We start from the raw sequence: 24797 nt of genomic DNA, 5'->3' as shown, positions 1-24797 counted from the left end.
TTTAGAAAGTGTATTCTCAGAGGTGAAGGGTGGAGTGTCATGGTTTGACCAGGAAGGAGTGGGAATTCTGAGAAGCTGTGGTCAAACCAATGAAAGTTTTGGGTTTCATACTGACACCTGGTGTAGCCAGTGGGGTTTGGACACACCTCCGAGAATACACAGGGGTTAAAAGCAGGGCACTGCCCTGGCACTTCCTCTTTTGGACATCACGGCGAGGAGTTCAGATCTCTCTCCCCCGCCCAGCCTGTTGCTGCTGGGCGGGGGAGGGGCCGGCCATGCGGTAGCGGTAGGCCCGGGGCCTGGACAGAGATGGGGTTGAGGGGGCTTCGGGGGGCTTCGAGGATGGAAGGGTGGAAGATCCCAGAGAGCCAGCCCCCCCTCCCCCCCCCCCAGGAGAGCAGCCAGCCGGGAGGAGAAGGAGGGAGACTGCCCGGCCGAAGCAGCAGCAGGTGTGGGAGTATCATCGTTCTAAGATAGACAGAAACTGAAACTTTTAACCCTTTCTTTTCATGATTAGAGCTTTGCAAAAATGCTAATCCTCTTCGAAGCTGAATAAGAAAGGAGATAAGAGATGAGATGTGGAGATGATTAGATGGGGAGAGATGATTTGGAGTGGCCTTTTGGCTGGACTTTTCTCGTGGCTATGGACTCAGTTGTTCCTGTGACACAGACTGCATTTAGGGGGAGGCAGTGCCTCAAAACCAAGAAAGTTCTTCGTGAAGACCCCCCGGCCCCAGGGAGTTGGAAAAATATAGGGAGGACAGAGGTCCCAAAAGCAGAGACTGTGCCTTTTTAGAGTGAGACAAGGCATCCTTAAAAGACAACCCTAAAAGCAGCTCTAGTCCATGCCGTCAGTAGTGAGAGCACTGAGCATAGAAAGACGATGTTACAAGCGGCAGAAAAACTTTTTTTTCTTCCGGGCGGTGCCGAAGTAACAGAGAAGCACACGAAGTTCTCAGTGTGTTTCCAAGAAAAGCCTATAGAACGAGAAAGACTCCTTTCCTCTTCATGAACTGATGTTTGAGTATACTAAAGTGTCGTGCCGAGCTGAGCAGTTGTTTTGAGAGAATGTATTAGATTGAGAAAGTCAAGTGGTAGAAGAAGAAGAAAATGATTTTTTTTGTAAAGTTTTCAATTCTTTTCTTCTTTTTCCTTATAGTCTCTCCCTATTTTCCTGTAGTTTAAGTAATAAAGTAGTCTTTATGTTTAAGTTAGAGCCTGTTTTGCTTATTCCTAGTCACATCTCACAGCAGACACCAGAGTGAAGCATTTTCATGAGAACACTAGCTCTGTGCCAAGCTCAAACCATGACAACAATAAGCCAACAGTCTGACTTCAGAGTAGAATACGTTCCAGGCACCAAATTTTTTCATGCAAAGAAAGTGTCTACAGAGCAGAATAAAAGTAGAAAACATTGCCAGAAGTTAATGCTTCCACTGATGGCTACAAAGGCTTATGGAATGCTTAACTGGAAAGTATGCTTCTTCCTTATATTATATTCACATCTCAGAGGTATTGCTGGATACACTGCATACCAAATGTTTCAGTTAGTAAACAATAGGATAGTTGAAAAAACTTCACAACTAACCTTTGAACAGCTACCATGGAACTTACACCCCTGTCAATTGACAGGGTCAGTTCCAGAAGCCACCTGGAACTCTACAGAATGATCTCAGGTGTTTTGGTCTAACTGCTAATCACATACATCAGTAATTCTTGGGTGACAGACACCCAAAGAAAACATTTTACATGTTTCTCATGCCAGAGACTACGCAAAAATCCCTTCCTGAAAAGCTTAAAATGTGTGATGCACACATCCTACAAAACACTGGAAAGTTCTGGAGTCTTTCTTACTCTAGTTCGATGCAAATGTTGTCTATCTGAGCATATTTGTGAAGGAAGAGGAGGAAGAAAGGAAAAGACCAGACACACAGTGCCTTACCTGAGGTACCAGGAGGTATGAGCTGTTTCACTAAAGCAGATTTCACTGGTGTTGAGGAGGGAGAGTTGAAGCCACTGCTGTAGGGGCTGCCGGTGTTTGGACTGTAGGAGCTCGCGTAACTGACCGCGCTGAAAGGGCTGCTGTACAAACTCTGTCTCTTGAGAGCTGCAGGAAGAGGGGAAAAGTGATGAATTATACTCAATGAAAAACAAATACAATACTATATTGTGTCTTCAGTGAGATTTAATTACTATGCAATTCAAGTAGAAAACTTCAGTCACCAGAAAGTTTTTCCACTGCTTTCTTCACCCCTAGGTATAACCATGAAGTGAAAGGAGTGGCAGAAGAGGGCAAGACCAGATAGTGACAAGTGTTTTCTTTTCAGAAGTCAGATCTAAGATCACTACAGCTGATGTCTTTGAGATGTCCAGTGTAGATGCTGGGAAGCAGGAAGGCAGTAGTAGCTCAGTTACACTAACACACACCGCACACACAACTACATACAAACCAGAGCACAGCAGGAAGTCATGTTCTCAGAACTCTCAGACCTCTCTGAATCACACAATACTTCAACAGTAACTCCAAGACTGGCACCACACAAGTAAGCAGTATCATCTACAAAATTTCCTTAAGCATATGCTAAAATCAAAAGCCACTAAGTAAGGCAAATGCTTCTGTATAGATTTGTGGGTACCAGAACATACCAGACTAAAGCAAATTGACTATTTCCTACAGTTAACCTTCTGTTCTAATAACTTGGGATTTTTTGACCATAGGCTTCAACCTCATATGCAATATAAGATGTAAATTTGGTACTTTCCTCTGCCATTTGTTCTAAATGAAGAATTTTCAGATTAATTTTAAACACTGGTGAACATTAACAGTGGTGAACAGTGTGATACTGAAATTCCGCTGGCTGTCAGCTATATTATTTGTTTAGTCACTTGACTATTTTGTTCAAAAGTTTACATTTTAAATGTAACAGAAAATGGAGTTTCAGCTACAGAGGTAGTGGGATATTTAAGATATTTAGACACTTTTCCTACAAATCAGTTCCTTCACTGCTGGAAGTATATTAATGCAGAAATGTATGTAAGGACAAATTAAATTGCAAAATGTTAAGAAGAATAAGCTAGAAAAGCCAACTTGATGTTATGTAAATCCAGATTAGATTTAGTTGCAGCTCACCCAGCTGCTGAAAGTAAGCAATTAAAAAATATTGTGTGACATTTCTCTTAGTGAAAAGGAGCTTCAATAAGTAAGAATTAGGCTACTGATAGCAGTGGACAGAAAAAAAAAGGAAAGGAACCCAAATTTCCTCACTAAAAATCATTGTAATTTGACATTAGAAGCCAAAATAGATTACAGCTGCATGACATGCTGCTTTCAGCAGCCAAGCCCAGCAAAGCTTCAGCTTCTCCCCTTTGCTCTTGGTCACTACATCCTCAGTTGTCCAGTGCAAACATTGGTGGGGCTGCACTATTATCTGACCTACTAAAGCAGATTTAAGTTTAAAAATATATTATTTAAACTGATTTTAACTGTATTGCAGCACTTAATCAGTTTTGAAGAGTGCCCCCAAAAAAACATAACATTCAACCTAGCCAATGGCAGAATACAGAGGCAAAAGCAGCAGAAATTAAAGCTGACTTTGCAGCAAATTCCTAAAATCACATCTCGTGCAAAGATCCTTTCTAAACCAATTAGTATTACCAGTGTTTTAGTTAGAATGAAAAGACAGTTATAGATGAAGGATGAAAGGTTTATATTTCAGCTTTCACTGCAAGTCTTAAACAATATGTGTTAATTTCAGCAAGTTGTGACTTCACTAAATTCTAGCAAGTATTCATGAGGTATTTTCAGTTTATTTTGAGTGTCAGAAGGGAAAACCTCCATTTGATTACAAAGCTCAGTAAACAAAGCCAGTAATTACAACTCACTCTGATCTGGATGATTATGATGAGGCCTTTGATATCAACTTCTAGCATTCACAAAGGAACCCCAAAGCATCTATTCCAATTGAATCTTTGTTCTCACACCAAAAAAAAAAAAATCTACTTTTCATCTCCTGCTGAAAAAGTCATTAAAAATCCCTAAGATATAAGTCTGCACAACAGTTCTTTCTTTTGTATTTATTACACAGACAAGTATTTTAAAATATTAACCACACATTAGAAAACAATTCTACTACTGTACAGTCTTCAAAACAGGCTCTTTGTATACATCCATAATGATACAAAGTATTTGATCATACACAGTTGGGTTTTTTTTGGATGAAACTTAGCAGGATTGTGCTACATGTAAAAAGTTTGCTCCTGTATGTGGCGAGACTTGATACACACAGTAGTTTTGATGGTAGCTAATGTGAACCTTCATCAGCACAGTAGATTTTCCAAGAAAAAAAAAATCTGGATTCAAATCCATTTTCTGGACCAGAATTCCTAAACGTTTTCCAACAGGGATTTTTGTGACATTTCTATTTTTACAAATAAAGATATGGTATTTATTAAGAGTGTCAGACAAAACTAGTAAGACAGATAATAATTTTAGAATTAAAATGATCCTAATATTAAACACTAGCTTACAAAAGATTACACTTAAGATTAGCTTTCAAAACATCAGAAGGGAGGGCTGATAATCAGCAAGTTCATTATAACATAAATTTTCTTTTATAAAATACAGAAACAGTATGCGGCATCTAACTCCTTTAGTTATGTTTCTGCTGAAATGGCAATGAATTTCTCTTTTGCTGTAGAAAACAGAAAAATTTGAGTACAGAAGATACCTAAAGTTCCCTCTAGTCTGAACACACTTCCCACACTGAGCATGACTTGCTCTACAAGGTAAACCTGACTGCTGACAAGGCACTGTGCATCAGTAACTGCCAGCAGCAGCATGGAGCTGAGAGCTCCGTGCTATTCTTCCCTCCTTGATTGTCATGCAGTGAAAAATACGATGGAAGAAGAAAATAAGATATACAAGAGAACATTTGAGACTGAAAAAGAGGAAAAAGATATTAAGATTAGAAAGATCTAACAATGTAAAAAGACTAAATGCAAAAGAAGAATCATAGAGTCAATGCAAAAGAAGCATCAGCAAGGATTCAGGGAAGAAAGTTACAGACATTGAACAGCCTTATCCATGGAGACTGGAACCAGAATCTATGAACTGAACCAGTAGCCAGTAACAGGTTAAGTGATGGGTCCATGAGGTACAAGTACTATGCAAAATGCAAGTTACACGATACTCCTGAAGTTTACAATAGGAAATGCACACAAAGTTACAAGAAACACCACTTGTCTTCTCCAGTGGAGCTCCCTGCTACCCTTATTCTTAAAGGAGGCTGGTTGCTCTGAAAGATAATTTTCTGTTTTGTTGAAAATTCCTTTTTACATGCAATCTGCTCCAAGCAGCATGTGCCCCATTTGTATTTCCACCAATTAATACTACAAATTGTGTTATTCTTACAAGTATCACTGCCAGAAGCAGATTCACAGATCTAGGGGAAAACAAAAAAAAAAGAGAAAACACATCATTGGAATGTTAAAACTTTGAAATGTATCCATTTCACAGACAAGTTTCCTGCCATTCTGCTTCAGCTATGAATTTTTAAAGATACCCTGTGGGTAGCAGAATTAGTGGTATTTCTGGAAGACTTCTACTCAATTCTGAAAGAAGTTAAACCACAAACAGAATTATGTCAATCAACAGCTATCCATTCATAAATACTCAGTAGTATTCAGATTCCCAAACCTGTATCATCCTTCATAAATCCCTGTGATGTGAGTGCTTTTTGTTGTTCACAATCTCAGTCTTTGCCTGTATCTAAGTCATGTATCATGTTAACTGCTGAGGTAAATTTTTAATAGACAATTGTCCAGGCAGCATAAAAAGCACAAGAAATAGGGAAATATTTAGGGTGACTCGTACTGAAGGCACTTCCACCACTATGCCCATGATTTTCCTAAGAATAAAGAATGGATTCAAATTTTATTAAGAACAGTTTTAGTACAAACCAGAATAAAGACTGAACTGCTCCAAAAAACAATACAAGGACAGGAAAGAAGTCACAGCCAAATAAAGTCAGCACAAAGTTTACATATAACCATGGAAAGGAGGTGGCTGCTGGAACCACTCCTGGAACTGTGTGTTCATACACTCTTAGCTCAAGTCCAACTATTCTGCTAATTCCTGAAGATAACAGTTTAACATGTAGCAGTAGCAGACTACAAAAAGAGGCAACAGGAGGAGAATAGCTATTAATAACAAGAAAGTAAGTTTTCTCAGCATAATTTAAAAAAAATAGGTTCCAACAAAGAAACAAAACAAAGCAAGAAACAAGATGGACCGAGAATTCAAATCAGACCTTCAGGATTTTGCTGCTGGTTTGACATTAAAAAGTCTGGTAATAGAAGGATGGAGAATGCAGACTTGCATTCTCACAGGGTCAAACACTCTCCAGTTTTGAATATAAGCAACTAATTAGTATTAAGGAAGAATCAAACTCTGGATTTTTTTAAAATCTGTCTGTAACTAGATCTCAGGTTCCTGGGAATGTGAGGAGAAGAAATCATTATCATCTCCCAAAAGTATTCAAAAACATAAGCCTCCATTTCTTTAGATGAAGCAAAATAGATAATCTAGCAGAAAATCAAGTTTCATGCTAACATACTGACAAACACCTAACAATTATGATATCTTAATATAGGCTTCTATTAAAAAAAAAAGAAAAAAAAAAGAAGATGAGAAAACTTTTTGAGTTAAAACCATTGGCTTTTCCTGAAAACATCAGACCAAACTATGCAGGTATTACAAAACTCTGAAATCATGACTCATGATCTAATGCCTTCTTTCATTTCATTCATATGAGTAAAATGAGTAGAATTAATGACTTTATAAACCATAATGAAAGCTTTAGACACAAGTAATTGATAGATGTTTTTTCTCACAACCATTAGCTAATTTTGATGCTGTTTCAGAATAAATACATACAACCCAGGGGTTTCAGTGTGCAGAAACTCACCTGACATTGTTTGTTCCAGCTTGTGGATCAGTGACTTCTTAGCACATTCAACATCAGGACTTGGGTAATCCAATACCTGTCTGCACCAAACTAATGGACTGACACTTTTCTGCAGTGGATTTTTTTTCTTCTTTGGAGATGTATATAACCTGGAAAAGAGAGAAAAAAAATAAATTATAAGAACAGACAGACTGAGCATAAGATCAGACATGCAACAGAATACCACGGAGTATGCTATTTCTGTTTTTATACTCTACCTACACTATAGTACAATCCCAAAAGATAAAGAAAGCACAGCTTTGACCCTACAATTAACTATTTTGGATAGAGTGTAACAGCAATAACATATGGCTACCAAGGACTTCAGACACATCATGGACAATTTCACTGTCCATAATATACATAAACATACAAATGAGGATTAATCTTTTCAGATTCACCTGAAAGAAATTAAACACTATGCAATAGAGAACTCTTGTTTTCCTAAGCAAAGGAAGCAATAAGCATCTTAATAGCCAAGGAGCAGTGCTAAAGTACACAAAACACAACTACTGTTTCAGTAGCTTTAAAATAAACAATTTATTTTTGTTTATTATTTCTATCCTAGCACCTGATCTTTTCACTCTCTTTGAGCACAGAACACAGAAACTACCTCTGTCCTAAGGAGGTACACAGTCAAGCATTAGCAACAAGGAAAAAGAGATAATGCACACAGGAGAGTGGAGAGAAACAACAAGATCATATTGTTTTGCCAGATATACTGAAACCTTTGTCTGTCTGCATCTCCACTCATTTATTTTAACATCAACATTCCATGAAGAAAGCAGTAGTCCAGTTTAAAAACTCTAGAAATTTAGCTGAAAACTTCTCCTCCCTCAACAGACAGATCAAAGGAAAAGTCATAACCAATCACACACTCACAACAGGGAACTTCAAGCTTTACTCTGAATTAGAACCAAACTTGGAAATGTGGTTCAGCAAAAGACAAAAGTGAATTGCAAGACGTAACTCTTAACTAGAGATTATGCATGTGTAGAATCAGCTAAACAAGTGTTTCTTCTAGGGTAATGACAGACTTCATATTCCAAGTGAATATGATTGCATGCCACACAGCGTCACTTAGGAACATCTGACAATCTAATCAGACATGCTTCTGCACAAAACACACAGCAAAAGTTGTTCTCTTTATGCCAATGACATTAGCAACACAGAAGTTATTTCCTACAACTTTCTCTCTACAAGATTATCTCATCTCTCCTCTGTAATTCTAGAACTTGAACTGTTTGTGCTATAATAGCTTTTAGAGATTTTTTGTAATTACTACCATTAAGCTCACTTCTTACAAAAGCTTATGTTCATAAAACCACCTCTCACCCAAAATACTGATCTTTATTAAGAGCGAGCTCCAAAACACTCTTCCCTCTAACTCTGAAATTAGCAAGCTATGCTTGCAGATCCAGGCAAGAAAATATTTCAGCTGCCAGGTTTTAAAATAAAAATGAAGCTGTTTGTAACAATCCAAATAGTCACTGCCACTTACTGTAGTTCAAGGGGTTTATGCTGTGGCCAATATCATGCTGTCTGTCAAAACTGCTTTTGTAGAAACGCCTGCAACTGGGCACTCAGCCCAAAGGAAAAGCTAAAAGCTCTTCATGTATTTATAGCCCTGAAGATCCTTGAAAAGCACAAGAGTCACTCAATTTTCACAGTTGTGTAAACAATTACACCACTTTCTGTAATTTTTAGGACATCTCCATACCATTAAAAGTAATGTTTAACATTTACTATCTCTCCAGCATTTAGAATTTACTGTCTTTTTAGTACTTACCTGTACTCCTTTCTGTCCTAAGGTATGTTTATACAATACAGAGAAGTGTCAAAGGCAACAAGGCCAGCTTTGCCCAGTACAGGCCAGACTCACTGCTGGTGCTCTGGATAGCTGGCATGCCTTGCTGTGTTTGAGAAGTTCCATGCACATTCAGTTTACAGTAGCAGCCAGTAAAAAAGGCAAGAAATTAAAATGTATGTCCTCTTTGAGGACTGGTCTAATCAAAACTCTACCTGATATTTTAAGCTTCAACACATTCTTTTCAGGAATTCCCAATTGTTTCATTTGTTTTACAAGTAGTTTATTTGCTGAAGCAATCCAGGCTCACACAGCTCCCTCCCTCTTTTCCACCTCCCTTTCTAACCAAATATATATTGCATATTCCCCCCAGCTCTTCTGACTCCTTTATCAACCTTTGTTTCATAACTTGGACTTCAAGGAAAGGCAGAACTTGACAACATACATGCAACTCCAACACACACACACACACACATACACTGATGCAGTGCCAAAACATCTCTTTCAGGGCAGTTTCTTGCACATCATGCAATTATCAAGTCTCACTATAAAGGAGTAATCTTAATATTCCACCTGACAAAGAACAGCCAATCTCTAGTCTTGAGACTGACTTAATTCTACTTGCTTTGCCTAACTTGGATTTTACAAAAACAAAAGGACCAAGGGCAAGGCTAAGAATCAGAGTGATGCCTCTATTACTTCTTCCTCTTTGCCCAACATCAGAAAAAGAACAGATACATGAAGCTCAAACAAGTAACTTCACACAGCTAAGTGATCTTCCTGGTCAAACTGTTTGATCCAAATGATCTAGGTCCTCTTTAGCTGAAGAACCTTCCAGAAGAGATCCCATTTGTACCTGTCAATGCATTCTACAGCAACACAACAGCACTGACTGGCAGTACAGCAACTTCAAGACAGAAGATTATCAGAATGACTTCATACATCTTTAACCACTGTAAATCAACTCTCTCAAATCAGGAAGTTAAAAATTATTGAGGAAGCTGACAAATTACAGTTGCCATCCATACTACAAACGTTAACACACCAGAAATATATACTCCAGTCTCTCCTCAACAGAGTAAAGACTCCACAACTCAGTGACATAAGGTAAAGCAAAACAAAATGGTACATTAAGAGGAGCTCAGGAGCTTTGATCTACTTTGGAACAACACTAAGGAGACCAGACACTATGACTCTGCTGCAGCCATTAATATTTCCTTCCTTTGGCTCTTACTAGTCAACCACAGCAGAGCAGCACCAACCTGAGGCTGAAAGCAGCCAGAGGCTCTAGTGATTAGTTCCAGGAAGATGCAGCACAGAAACGGGCAGAGCTTTTGCAGGAAGACTGCCCTGACTACAAGCAAACACGATGTCAGCCAAATGGAGCAAGATGCAGCACGTTGCACTGGGACACAGATGAGTCAGAAAAGGCTTTGAAGAAAGAGGACACACCACTGCAGCAGGAGTGGAATATCTGTGTACAGATTACCTCACCTGAGGAACACCTCCCAGTGCATTAAAATACAAGAGGCTAGTTGCTACAGGCATGAAACAAGAAGCCTGGAAAAAAAAGGAAGTGCCTTTTTGTATCAAATCCTTCCACTGCTCAGTACAAGAGTGAGGGAAAACATGAAGTCACAAATCTGAATTAGAAAGAAGATGGCAAGTGGAAGGAATCTGAAGTTAGAGCTCATTTATTTTAGTTACATTAGGTTTAAGCAAAAACTGGAAGTTACAATAAGGGAAATTAAATGGGAGCACACAAAACATGATGCATGCAAAAGCAAGATTAAAAACCTGAAGACATGATGAGGAGAAAAAACTGAAATCCAAGGATAAATCAATAAGAAATGCCCCTAAAATACAAGAAAGAAACTTCACAGTGAAAAGCTAATGAAAACATATAAATCAGGAGACAATAATACTGGGCAGTCTTGGAAACAGACAGTTTAGAATACAAAAGTGTCAGTCTAAGCTATTTTAAGATAATTAAAAAGATTTAGGAAATCCTATATTTAGTGGCTTAAGCATGTTAAAATTTAAGACAGATTTTGAATGGACAGGTAATGATCTGAAAAGCATCTCTGGCTGAAAGACAAATCAATCAAAAAATTAAGTGACATCCCTGCACTTATGTGGCCCACAGATCTCCTTTCCTTCTCCCTACCCCACAAAATTCCTGGGCCACAGCTGTGGCTGACTAAGATACACATTGTTTAGCTGCAATTATTAGTTTTCAGCTCTACTTCACGGAATACTTCTAGTTCTGAGAGACTGCACAAACTACAGCAAACTCCAGTCTATGAATATAAACTGCAGAGTATGAATACTACAAAAATCCTTTGACAGTCTCATTAAACCTTCATATTACAGTGGTACATCTCAGTTACATAATGAAATTTTAAAGTAGAATCAAGAATATCCAAGAGGTTACAAAGTGCAATTTGGAACACAACTATCTTTCTGTGCCCCACAATTAAAGCTAGTTAGCTGTGCCCTGGCTAGTTGCTGGAAATTACTGCCATTATTCATTTCCTCATCCAGAAGAACGTTTGTGTCGGAAAAGGATCTTGTACAATGGGAAGTGGGCCATCAAAGCCACCATCATGCAACTTCTCCAGAACTATCACACAAATTGTACAACTGTCCACTATCTGAGAAGCTTTTCCTAAGAAATTTGTTAGTGCATATGTACTTGAACATAGCATTGTTCATATTTACATTCAAGAGAGAAAAGTTGAGAAGTTCTCAACTTTGAGAGTCCAAATAAATGTGCTCCAAAATAAAATTCCTTTTAATGACTATGCCTGAGAGCTCTACCAACAATTACAAATTGTAGAAATGTGAATCATGCCTAAACAAGACATGATTATCTAGTAAATTTCAGGAATATCATTAGGACAGTAAAGGAAACCCATATCAAAGATTTCATTATATCTAAATATCAAGCATGTTTAAAAGCTGTAATTATCACAAAAATGGTCAGAAATTGAAATAGTTCTTTCTCGGGATTCTTCCTCCAGTCCTCAAATATCTGTTTCACAACAAATATGGATATCTCAAAGACAATAATCAAACTGAGTATTATTTAATGTTACCAGTTGTTTTTCATTATAACACTGATGACTTCCATAATCCCTGCTTTTCCTACACGCTTCTTTTCATATTATCTTCCTAGTTTGTGAAGATGTTATCTGAATTTGGTTAAACCCCAACAACTTTAAATCAAATTGACTTTTTATGTGCCACAAAATGAAAAGCAGCAATTTGTCTTTTACTTACATCATGGAACAAAAATTGATCACAATCTGTCCGGCTTCTAAGGGGCCTAAACCACATTAATTCAATAAAATTTAACAGTTAAACAGGAAATGCTGCAATGCAATTTCAGCAATGGGGTTTCATTCAGGTGGAGCTCTAGCCTAAAACAGTCACAGTATACTTTACCAGCTCACTATGGCAAACCAGGATTCCAAAACAGTGCTGGTGCTCAAGGGACATCCAGCAATATGAGATGGAAGACAATCACTACAGACGACAATCGTGTATCGCACACCGGCCCTTGGCCAAGTAACGCTAATGGATGGCTGGAACGGAAACTTGCACTGTTACCAACAGGTGCAAATTAGAAATAGCTGCTGAACGAGAGTGAGTGTAACAGCAAATGTATGTGCCTTCCATTTTAACTAGGCAGGATACACAACCAGCCTGAGCTCTTAACAAACACTGAAACTATTACTTTTAGCTATTCAGTTAGTAAAAAACCACCAATAATTTAATTTTAAATTCACAATAACCGCCTTTTGTTAAATGACGTAAATCAACTGTCAGCTATTTTAACCCTACCAAGGAGACTTGATGCTGATATGAATACATGGGTGCTAGCGTTTATAGCACTGTCATTTAAAGAGGAACAACTGTTCTGAAGTTTGCTGAGCAATTACATGTACAAAACAGATACACAGCAAACTCTATACTCTTATGCACATGCTGCAAGTAAATTTTGAAGAAAAGTACGGCATGCTTTGCTTAAATTTAAAACAAAACTTCTCAGAGAGCTTAGTCTGGGAGACCGTGCAACAAGTTACCACAAAGGAAGTTACAGTGGGTTCCCAGCACAGTAACTCATCTAGAGTAATTGCCCACGTGTGCACACTTATCCTGCAATAAACTCAAGACCCAATAAACTCTTTTTAAAAGCAGCATGGCAAGCCACCCTGCACCCTGTTATCCAGATAACACATCCACACCCAACCTTACCCAGCAAGTCAGGCAAGGAGGTGCACACCACTTCTCTGAAGATTTCTCCACTCTGGTCACCTCTCCTGCCCTATTGTCTTTTCAATTAATTAGTAAGAAAAGACCTGTTCAGACTGAACTTGAAAAAAATTAAATTTGATGCAATCTGGTTCAAGAACAGCTAAACAGGAACACCCATAGAGTAGATTATGAAAGTTGCTGATAACTGGAGGAAATAATCAGCAGGCCTAAAGCAAAGTCTCCATGGGTCTGTGCAGAGCTCAGTACAGTGTGCAAGTACAGATGTGCCAATCTGCAACCTTCAGGACCTTATCAGGAAGAAAGTTTCAGCACATTAAACAACTTTCAGAAGCATATAGACAAGAAACTCAATCTAAATTCACTAAAATATTTTTAATAATTTACCACATAATTTGAAGATTGTCTGATGCAAAAATGTTTAAAACGTGAAGTGAATCTGGATTTAAGTAAGCAGAGAGAAGAAAAACAATCAAGCAAAAATATAAACAATCCCAAAATTCACTAATACTGTATGGATGTTTTAATAGCTAATGCTGCTATTAAAACAGCAGTGTCAAAGTTCCTTTGCTTGTTTGACAGTTGCACCTTCTCCTTACTTTTTCACTTGACACTTCTCTTCTGTTCTTACCTAAATGCATTTTAAAAGCTAAAAATAACTGATCAACTCTACAATGTAGATTTAAAGAAACATGTCACATTCTAGTATCAATTTCAATCACAGTATCAAGTGTTCTGTCTTAAACTCACAGCCACTAATCTCATGTAGGCATTAAATGTAAAACAATTTTAACAGTTAAGAAAAGTATTTATTCTGCCATGACAAAACTGCAGACAATTTCATAATGGGGTATGAAAATGTCTGTATTACACAAAACAGAAAAGAACAGTGATAACCAGCACCCTTTAACACCTATTACTGCCCACAGCAAGGTCCTTTTGAAATCAAAAGTAAAGACAAATCTTAACTTCTAACACATACAAGCAAAACATGCAAGATGAATCAATTTTTTATGAACAACCAATGATGTAAATTTAGTTTGTTTCCACAAGAGGTGTCCTCAGCTGCTAAGAGGTATTTGATTTTGACAGTGTATAATCCCATACTTTAAACAAGACTTTGGGTTAAGCATTAGTGATCCAATCCATTTGAACCTCAAAGAGTTTCATATGGGACTTAAATTTCATTGAATAAATTCACCCTTTCAGTTGATTAAATTATTTTATGAATGACCTTGCATAGCCAAGGTCTTAGGAGCAGGATATTTATGAAACACTTTAAAGGAAACCCACTTATTCATACCAACCCCTCCCAAAAGAAACAGGCTTGTTACTTTTAGATTGCTCCATTAGCCCTCTGAAAATTTCAAACTTCACTAAGAGCAAAAACTCCATCAATCAAATGCATAAATACAAAGGCATCTTACCTTCATAGGATAATAAAAGGGGTTGGACTATTTAGTGTTTCAACAGTTGAATTAGAAGGTGTTTAGAAATTCCAAGAGCTTGATTTCCATTTTTATTAAGCAATTTGGAACAAAAAAATCATCATTCTAGCCAAACTATGTTTATCATTAATTGTATATTAAACAACATCAGGAAAACACTTTTTTTAAACAACCACATATCCATATTTTGTGATATGTGTGACAGTTTGCAAATTTTTACAATGACTTCTTTTGTTTCATGCATTTGTGTCTCACTCAGTGTCCCATGCCTGAGAATGAAAATTAGCAGCTAAAACACTTCAGCATTATAGTTGCCAAAATATTAGTAAAGGAATCAAGATGAGCAAAAGACTGCCTATAAGTTTTACTGCCTTTTGAGCACCACAACTTGCACAGCAACATGAGGGTGCCACAATAACCGGCAGCCAAACACCTGACACCAGCAAGGGCAGCGCCCCGTGAGTGCCCAGAACTGCGTCAACAAAAACACAGCACTAATGCCACCACTGCCACCATACACTGCCACCACACGCTCTGTCGGGACATTCACTTTCACTTAAGAGACTCATTATGTTACCCATGATTTAGAATTAATGTATAAAACAGTAAGATCTATTGTCACTAGAATTCATGACATTTACAAATAAATTTGGCCATGCCACTCCAAACCTGCAGTGCAAATTTACCAGATTCTATTTCCATCAAGGGCTGTAGGCCCTTCTAGGTTACCAGGAGAAATAAGTGAGAAATAAGAGTAGCTGCCTTGCACAGACTCATCTTCTGGGAGATGATGCCTTGTGTTAATTTAGTGTTGGATGAGAATAAACTTATGCTCTCATACTTCTCCAGTGGATCGGGCTGAATGTCAGGCAAATGATTTCTCCAAGGAAGCGCACATGCCGTCTCCTCCCTGAGCAACTAAAACATTGCTCATACATGGAGTCATTCCAGAATTTTTAAAGGCGTTCCTAACTCAGCAAGACATTTTTGTTTGTTTTGTACATTTGTCTGCATGTCTGCTTCCAGAGACCTTCGTAGACGGACCTACAATCAGTTCTGTTGCAAGACAGTTTGCATGTCTGTTTAAACAAAAGTTTACACTTTTTGTCCCTGTACATGTCTCCCTTGCATTTCTCTGTGGACATGGCGCTGACACGGTGCTCCTCCCCACTATTTCTCCTGCAGCTCTGAGGCTGCCCCTCAACAACTGCCACAGGAAACTTCAAAACGACAGCTGGAGCCAGTGTGATGTTTGGAGAGAGCCAAGTCTCCTTGATTCTCAGTGGAAGCTCAATCAAGTGTTAATAATGACAAGGCAAACAGCCACCTGCAGCTGTTTCTGCTGGAGCAGCAGGGTAAGCAGTCCATTTATACCGAGGAACCACCTAAGGGAAACCGTGATCCTACATCATTAGCAATAAATTAGAACGCCTAAGGGCAACACGTTTATGAGATGAAAAAGTGCTACATTTGCTGCCTTTACAGCTGAAAGAAATCGAGGCATTAAAGGTGCCCGATGCATGTCTGAAGTCTAACAGTACCTGTGGGCCAATTCTATACCAGAAATTTCCCACAAGTTACTCAATGCCTCTCCACCGCTTGCACTCCCGAAAACACTGCCGGCTCGTTCTGCGGCAGCACCGGAGCCCATTTGGGTCCGAGTGCCCCCAAGTAATGCTCCCCTCGCGGCCGAGCAGCAAGCAGGGCAGAGCCGCGGCCTCCAGGGAGCTTCACCGCCGCTTGCAGAAAGCCAAACACCCTTCCCTGGCAGGCGTCTAGTCCAGCTCATTAAGCCCTTCACCCAGCCCAGAGGGCGAGGCTGCCTCCGCACACAAAGCCCCAAGACCCCCTCCGACATCAGCCACACGCCTGGAAACAGCCCCTTCCCCACCCAGGCACGGCGGAGCCCTGCTCACCAACCCGCCCCCGCCCCATCCCCACCCCGGCCGCCTCCTCACCAGCCGGTCTCGTCCTCATCGCAGCCGGCCAGCCGCTCCAGCTCCTCCGGCCTGAGCACCGCCGCGTCGTCCAGGAGGCCATTGCCGCCGTTATCCCCATCGCCACCGCCGGGCTCCTCGAGGAGCGAGTGCCGGGCGGTGGCCCTGGTGCTGAGACAGCGGCCGTCGGGCGACGCGGAGACGGCGGGGGGCGGCGAGGAGGGCCCGGCGCTTGGCAGGCGCTTGGGGCTGGCGGGGGCGGCGGGCAGGGCGCCGTGGCGGCTGCGAAGCTGTTCATTCTGCTTCTCTAGCTTCTTCACCAGCTCCTGCAGCTTCCGCACCTCCGCGTCCGCGTTCACGCCCGAGCCCACATCCTCCATGGCGGCCGCCGGCAGAGCGGCGGCTGCGCGGGGAGAGGCGGCCGTGCCGCCCCGTCTACGCGGCCCGGCCGCCGGCGGCGGGGCAGGGCTGGGGCGGGGCGCAGGACGCACATCCGCCGCCGCCATGTCACCGCCTCCGCCTCTGCCGCCGGAACCGCCGGCCCTCGCGCCGCCTTCTCTCCGGGCGGCAGGGTACGGAACGGAACGGAACGGCGCGGCACGGCACGGCGTGGCGGCGGCTCGCGGCCCGGCAGCGGGAGGCTGTGACTCAGCCCCGCCTGGGGCCGTGCGAGGGGCTCGTGCCGTGGGCTCGCTCCTGAGGGAGCGGCCTGGCCTGGCCTGGCCTCCCGTGTCTTGGGCACCGCAGGTCCTGGACAGGAGTTGAATGGAAGCCCCGGAATATCGTTCAAAACCTCTGGAGAGTACAAGGCTGCCCATGGTCCAAGGCCTGGGTGAAAGTGTTGGGCCTATTGTGTATGACAGACGTGTGAACTGAACATCCTTCGAGTGTATATTTTGTATAAATAGATGCATATTCTTTTAAAGGTTGTGGTGATTTTGCCCTCCATAGCAAAATTTGCACCTTTAGGTTTAAAGAATTAGTGGGGCTTTGGGATTTGTCACAGAATCACAGAATGGATAATGTGGGAAGGGACCACAGTCGTTGATCTGGTCCAGCCTCCCTGCTCAAGCAGAGTTATCCTAGAGCTCAGGGCACAGGATTGTGTTTACTGGGCAATGTGTTCCAGTAAAGAAGTTTTTAATATTCAGCTAGAACTTTTTGCCCATTGCCTCCTGCCCTATTTCTTGGGATGTTTTGTGTCTTGTGACGAATTGTCTCCAAATTTCATCAGCTGGCATTGTGGGGATTCTCTGTGTCCCCCTTCCCTGAGCCACTGAGTGACACTGTCCTTAGTCCCACCCCTTCACAATTTTTATCTCTTCCCAAGTTCCATCTACTCACCAGCTTCATTTTGGAGCCTGGTTTAGCAGAGGAGAGGAGGAACGCCAGCAAGTGGCCAGAGGATGGCTGGAGCCTGCAGGGGATGGCACTGCTGTGAGCAGTTTTTACCAGGCTCAGGAGGGGAAGAAGGAAAATAAGACGGGTGCTCAGACCTGCGGGATGTGCTGAGAAGTTGCAAAGTTTGGGGGCATTTAATGCCACACAATCTGGTTGTGTTAGGTATAGTGCATGGACTGCTGGTGTGTTGAAACTGCCAGGCATGAGTTTACCACATCCTTACAAGACTGGGTCACTTCCTTGGCTTGCACAACACTCTCCCCTTATACATTCAAAGAATACATTCCATGTATGTACAGCATTATTTGAGGGTTTATTCTGGGGTGGTTTTGCACTGTTAGCTTCTCACCAGAATCCAGGCCTTTGATCCATACATGCAATTTATGTCATTGTTTTCCCAAAACAGTTATCATCTTGAGTGTTTAACTGCATTAAAATACATCAGGGCTGCTATCTTTCAACAAAGCAATTTAATTACTCCTATGGTAATGTCTTCATTATCTGCAAATGAAGCAAACTTCTTATCAACAGCAGATTTTGCCACAGATTTTGTATAATTCTCACAGTTGTAGAACTACTAAACAGTTTTGGCCCATGAGCTGAGACTTTGGCACTCTGCTCACTGGCACCACGTTAATGACTATCATAACTCCTTAGGGACTGGTCTGTAAACCAGTTTGTAAATCCAGCTAGTTCTCTGTGTCTGTATGATATGGTACAAAGTCAAGTGCCTTAAGGGAATCCAGATATATTCTGTGAGAGCAGTTACTTATCAACAGAATTTACAGTCCTACAAAAAGGCCAAGAAAACTATAATATAAAGGTTTTTTACATTAAGGATCTTCCATGACCCCCATACTTACAGTGACACTGCTGATGATTCAGTAGTTGGTGGGTCTTAAACTATGCAGGGAACTTTATTCCAAATTAGAGCATTTATAGCAGGACCACGCAATAATAACTTCTTTCTTCTTCTATGACTATCCTCAGGCCAAACATCAGTGGTGTGAGAAACCCTCAGTCATTTGAATTAATCATGCTTCTATGGTAGCAACAGGAGGAGTTTAATCCTTTCTGTAGTGCAAATACTGGGACCAGGGTGGGACTGGTGGCTGGAACTGGGAGTGTCACAGTGTGAAGTGGGGCTGTGGCAAAGGGCTCTGCCAGGAGATGCAGACAGGCAGTGCAGAGGAGGACCAGGACCTCAGAGACCCGGACTCCTGGGAGCTGCTCCAAAACTGCAGCTGTTCCTGGTGATTCTGTCATGTTTAGGGGCCTGCTCTGATAGCTAATGGGGCACCTCTGAGAGCTCTTTAGTGGTCAGTGCACTGCCTGCATCCTGCCTCTCCTCTGCTTCCTCTTCCCTTCCTCTCCCACCAGGTCATTTTATGGTCTGTCTGTCCCCCAGATTTCCTACTCCTCTGCTGCCACCATTACTTTGCTGCCAGCAGCTGTAGCAATTTTTTTCTCCCCACAAGATACACTCCCTGCAGGTGTGTGTGGACAAAGGGGGAGGAAAGTGAGAAAAAAGTCTCAGAAAAAAGCTTCAGAACTGCTGAATCATCTGCTATTTTTACAAAGAGTAAGGACATAAATGAAATGAACAAGGGGAGTCACTGCTTAATAGTCACCATAGTCTGTGCTTTGAATAGCAAGAGCCATGATTCTGCTTTCTCATTCATTCCTGCGCTGTGAGTGCCCTTCTCATATGCTGGGAACTGAAGAGCAGCAGGGCTTGGTCCATAAGCTTCCCATGAAATATCAGGTCAATAATAGGCTTCCACAACCTTCTTGTTCCTCAGATTCCAAGCTTGCTCTGGCCAGAAGTGAGACCACACCCAAGCAGAGGCCCCTGGGTGAATATATAGAAATAGTATTAATTGATAGTAATGCTACAAAAATGAAACCTTTCCATTGTGTCACAGGAGCAAGAGAAATTCCTCTGTGTGCGAAATTAGATCTGTTGCAGAGTTTTTTGTGAACAGCTGTGGTTGCACCCACGCTGTGTTTTCCCTTTTCACAGAGAGGGAGGAAAAGCAGCCTTTCCACAGCACTATTTCCAGATCTCAGGACATGCATGGGTGCTTCCCTTGTCTGACTTGGGGCAGGTTCTAAACTCACAAGATGAGAGAAAATGAGGAGCAGTCTCTCCAAAGGAAAGGAAGTCTGATCAAGGCTTTCATGTCACTCAAATAGTTCAACACATCTTTCTGACAAGTGGATCCTAGAAAGAGGCCACCAGGAGCCTTGTTTTGCTGACCTTTGAGCTCTCTAGCATGGACAGCCCTATGGTTAGTTTCTCACAGTGGTGATTTGCTGAATCTTTGTCTTTACATCTGTCAAAACCGTTAGAATCTGACTTTGAAACCTTGATTTCACTTGTCACCTGGGATGACAATCCCTCAGGGAGAATAGTACATGAAGATGGGTAGATGTGTGGTGGGAAGTTAACATTTGTTGTAAATATTTAACTTGATGCCTGGAAAAGTGGACTGGTTTTTAAGCAGCTTTGTTTATTCTCCTGCAGAAGGGTTGTTGCCTGCCAGACTTGTCAAAGGAGGTGTTCGGCAGGCCCACACATGTTTGTGTTCAGCAGTGTTCAGCTACACCTTTGACAAAATACAAAGTATTGTTTATCATTACAATATATGGCACATGCAAAAATTGAATACAGAGTGGAAGAAGCATGTTCCTGTCATAACATGTTCCTTTCAGAATTAAATGCAGAACTGTTACTCTGGTTCTACTAAAAGAACCAACATTGTAACTTCAGTTATTTATAAAATACACCTCTGAGTACATCAGGCTCATCAGTGGTGAGACAGCACCAACAACGTTTAGCCCTTTAGATTGGAGTTTGGAAACTTAAAAATGTAGTCACTCTGCACACATCTTCAGTACCCATCCCCTAAAAACTGTAAACAGCAGTGAGCTGTGCATAAATACACTTTAAAAGTCTATATAAATAATTTTTAAAAAGTGTTTTCTGCTGACAGTGTAGTGGATGATAGACTCATGATCAGTACGTTGGTCTCCTTACCAAGTTACAAGGCACTTAAGAAAATTGAGTTGAGCAAGCTTAAACTTTGCCAAATTTAAATTATTCAGACAGAACAAGGTACTTACTAAGGCATTGATGGGAATTTTTTAGTCTGGCTTACAATATATTTTGAGGAAAGGAGGGAGGGAGGAAGGAGCAAATTCAGTTTTGTCATGGCATTAGCTACCCATATTTCATGTTTATCAATCACTTGGGAATAGTTTAGTTGCTCTTTAAAAAACTGCTGAGTTCAACACTCTTAAAATGCTGTGGTGACATGGAAATTGAATTGACATTGTGGTGACTCAGAACATTGGGAAAGGATTTTTTGTTGTCAAGAAGATTCATGATTGATGTTCAGTTGTGAGTGCAGTGATTTTAATCACTTGGGTAACAGTGAGTGAAACCTTACATGTCTCCACCCATATGAAGCAATCTTCTGTTCTATCATTCAAAAAAAAGTTCCTAAATTTGCTCTCCCAACATGGCTTTACTAACGGGCCAAGGCTGGAAGGAAGAAGACTTCATTGCACTCAAGAAGTTTTTAAAACAGTTTTCCTTCTGCACTTTTTTTAGCATGATAAAGCACCAAATCTTCAGAATGCAAAGTAATTGGAAAGTCAGGAACTTTCAAATGTGTTGAAAGTTTGAAATGCTGCATACTGGAAAAGCTAGTATGTTTTAAATGTCTTCTTGCTTAGATTTGCAGAAAAAAATTGTTATTGAATAGGAGAGAGAGGGTATTCACATTGCATAGACAAAATTTTGCAATTAAATTAGGTTTATGCTTGATTTATTAATGGCTAGTATTTAACAAGGCTCTGCCTCTGTCTGAAGACAGTATGCTAATGCTGACAAAAGTAATTGAGATTTGCAATCAGAAAAGGAAAATGTGTGACCGTGAGTAACCAAAATACTGTATGCAAACAAAAGAATTATCAAAGAAGCCTGAGATACTACGTTGGTACTTGAGTCTGGAGAGAAAACGAGAATGTGTTATTTGAGATGTGCCATATCACTGTATAATGCAACTTCTGATCTTTTTTTTTCTCTTCCCTGTTCTCTTTTGAGAAAGCTTTTGGCTATTTTGCACAGTATCGAAGGTATCCATCGCCATCTAGTGACACCACGTTGTGGCTGAGTCTGAGCCTGTTACCGGAGCGTGCCCAGGAGAAGCTGGTGCCCCAGGACTCCTGCCACCCTCGTTCAGAGGTCTGGAGGGCAAGAGACCTCGGTCATGGCTTTGGTGGCCCAGGGCTCACTCCTGAGGAGCTGGCTCAGAGAGGGGACAAATGTGTGTGGAGAGTTTCTCGTGGGACAGCTCTTGCCATGCCTGTGCAGTGAGGAGGTAGCACAGGTTTGTGTGTGCCCTGGCCTCTGCACTGACATTTTCCTGCCCACATTTTGGGGGCACTTGGAGAGGACACCCTGCACATTCCACAGTGAAAGGAGTGCCCTGTATTTGGAGGATGCCATGAAGGAAATCCTACCGTGTAATCAGTCCCAGCACTTACTGATCTTCTTTTCTTCAGGACCGGTATTATTTAATGCACTGTCATGATGTTTTTCATTTGGATTCTTGTAGGGTGATTTTTTAATATATCAAATGAGGGCTGATTTTACCCAGCAGGGGTAAAATAACAAATAATTCATAAGACTGGCTAAAACATTCCCTCTGTGGTCCCTGCTGCTCAAATAAATGAGCTAACCTCAATGAAGAGCTGAATTAGTCACTCTTGCCCTCTATCAGCAAGGACAAGTGAAAGGGAAGGCCCTGCAGGGAAACTAAAAGAAAATTAAAATTCATTTTTTTTCCCAAAGCATGTTTTCCAGGGCCTAATTAAATGCATACCTTTTTGCTGAAGTCCACAAGAAGAACTATCGTTACATTTCCCACTGCAAGAATATTATAGGGTTTGTAAATGAGAAGCAAATTGGGAAAATATTGTTTAGAAATCACACTGGAATATAAGAGCAGGCTGTCCAGGAAGGGGGGCAGGAGACACCTCAGAAGGGCTTGCAGGCAAATGGCCCTCTCATCATGGCTCCCAGCAAAGTCAAAGGAAAATAGTCTGGCCTTGATATTGTTGTTATCATATTTCTAGAGTCCCATACCTTCTGGATGGTTTTCTCACAAGCAGCTCTTCACAGCAATGTTGCTTCTGCCTCTCCACCAAAGCTCTCCCTGAGCAGCCAGCCCACCCTCTTTTATCCCAGTTACCTTCATTAGCCACAGCTGCTGCCCAATTAAGGACATCACAGCTGCAGCCCATTTAGAACAACTAGGATTGGGGCAAGGCCACTTATACAATACATAGATTTTACTAGGACTCCTACTGTATGATATGACAGGTCACTCACCATAAGTCAGTAGGCTTGATACAGAGATTCAGCTGCCCTGCTGCAGGTGGACCTTGATAAACAATTTGATGTAAAAAAATCAGGATAAATGTATTCCATTATTTCTCTACTGAATTATTTGCTTCCCTTCTAATATTATCACAACATTCACCAAGCAGACTGGGATTTTTTTCTTTTTCAGTAATGATTGCAACAGCAATATCATCCTTTAAGGTATACAGTATCACAAATCTTATTTATTTTTCTCTGGTTTTGCTTCATTTTACAGACACTTTAGAGACTACTAAAAATTAGAAAAACCAGGCTGATAAAATGGTCTGTGTTCTTATTCATGCTCCTGCATGTATAATGTATTTGTGTTTCTTCTGTTTCTGTTATTATCTGTCGGGGGATACAGTATGGGTAAATGAAGGTGGTATAGAATGTAATCTTATCCCCTAAAGAGTTGCAGCTGAACCAATTACTAAAGATTAGGAGCAGGTCTGATGTTAACAGGCCACAGCTGTAGCCAATAAGGAGAGTGTTATAAAAGAGTGGATTGGTGGGAACTGGAGCCAGTTGGCTGCTATGAGGACAAGGCAGAGCTGGTGCCTGGAGGAGCTGCCTACAAGAACCGTCAAGGAAGTATGAAACTCTAGCAATATGGAACCCTTGCAATGTAATGGTAATAGAGCTCTTGCACTATGATGACAACAATTATCCCCTTTAGATTATAAGATCTTTGTGTGGAGCAGTTTTGCTCCAACTTCTGTTTTTTAAGTGCTTTGTTTTTCTCTAGTACACCTAGTAGAACTACTCAAGCATAAGTCAAGCTCTGCAGAATATAACTAGCTGAAATATTATTTTAAAAATATTTGTGCTACTCAGCTGATTTGAAGCCAGAATGGCTCAGTCAGATAACTGTGGAAGCTAACTGGAATTCCTTTAAGCCTAAGTGCTCCAGAAATTATCTTTAGCATGTATCCCAAAGGGAAAAAAACTATGGAAATAGCTCCATTCACAATTAGCTGGGAAACCCTGAACTTTATAAAGTAAAGAGTGAGTCTACAAGGAACAGAAAATGAAGAAGTGTCTTGCTAGACAAAAGGCATGTGAAAATGTCAAAAGTCAAACTTAGGAAGAGGCTGCAAAAGAAGCTTAAGCAAATAGTAAAAGGTACCTTGGCCATATAAACAACAAAAAAGGAGTGGATGCCTTATAAATCATGGATGTGGTTGCAATTAAGGATAATTAAGGTCCCACCCCAAACTACCTGATTATTTGGCTCAGCATGAGAAATGAAAACGCTGAAGTACGCAGAGCTAAACCCAAAGATGTTCATGAGAATGGGTGTGGAAAGAAATTGTGTGAGGTGAAAATGAAGGGCAGAGAGCTTGCCTGTCAAGGAGGCCCAGTGGCAGAGATAATAAATCCAGCAGTAAGGTTTTTACTAAAACAGACAACAATACCATGGGATTAAAAGACTAAAAAGTGAAATAGCAGTATTTAAGGAAAAAAGTGATGCACAAAAATGCATTGTGA

The 24797-nt window shown here is 40.9% G+C and overlaps 1 protein-coding gene and 1 long non-coding RNA gene across 5 annotated transcripts in view; both read right to left on the bottom strand.

Annotated features, from left to right (window-relative positions):
* SLAIN2 (SLAIN motif family member 2) overlaps positions 1-16914 on the bottom strand; it is a 37036-nt gene extending 20122 nt beyond the window's left edge. For all 4 annotated transcript variants that reach the window (XM_064710361.1, XM_064710363.1, XM_064710364.1 and 1 more), the window contains exons 1-3: positions 16496-16914; positions 6966-7114; positions 1943-2107 (exon numbers count right to left, since the gene is read on the bottom strand). In XM_064710361.1, the coding sequence (XP_064566431.1) occupies positions 1943-2107; positions 6966-7114; positions 16496-16854 (673 nt within the window). In that variant the 5' untranslated portion in view covers positions 16855-16914. The remainder of the gene's footprint in view (positions 1-1942; positions 2108-6965; positions 7115-16495) is intronic.
* A 2514-nt stretch (positions 16915-19428) lies between these two features.
* LOC135447269 (uncharacterized) lies at positions 19429-23103 on the bottom strand. The gene is made up of 2 exons (XR_010440045.1): positions 23031-23103; positions 19429-19727 (listed from the first exon to the last, which is right to left on the bottom strand). It is a non-coding gene; the product is annotated as an uncharacterized LOC135447269 (long non-coding RNA).
* Between the last annotated feature and the right edge of the window lie 1694 nt (positions 23104-24797).

Source organism: Zonotrichia leucophrys, chromosome 4 (genome assembly GCF_028769735.1).
Source record: "Zonotrichia leucophrys gambelii isolate GWCS_2022_RI chromosome 4, RI_Zleu_2.0, whole genome shotgun sequence".
In the NCBI taxonomy this organism is placed as follows: domain Eukaryota; kingdom Metazoa; phylum Chordata; class Aves; order Passeriformes; family Passerellidae; genus Zonotrichia; species Zonotrichia leucophrys.
This window is presented reverse-complemented; position numbering and strand designations above follow the sequence as displayed.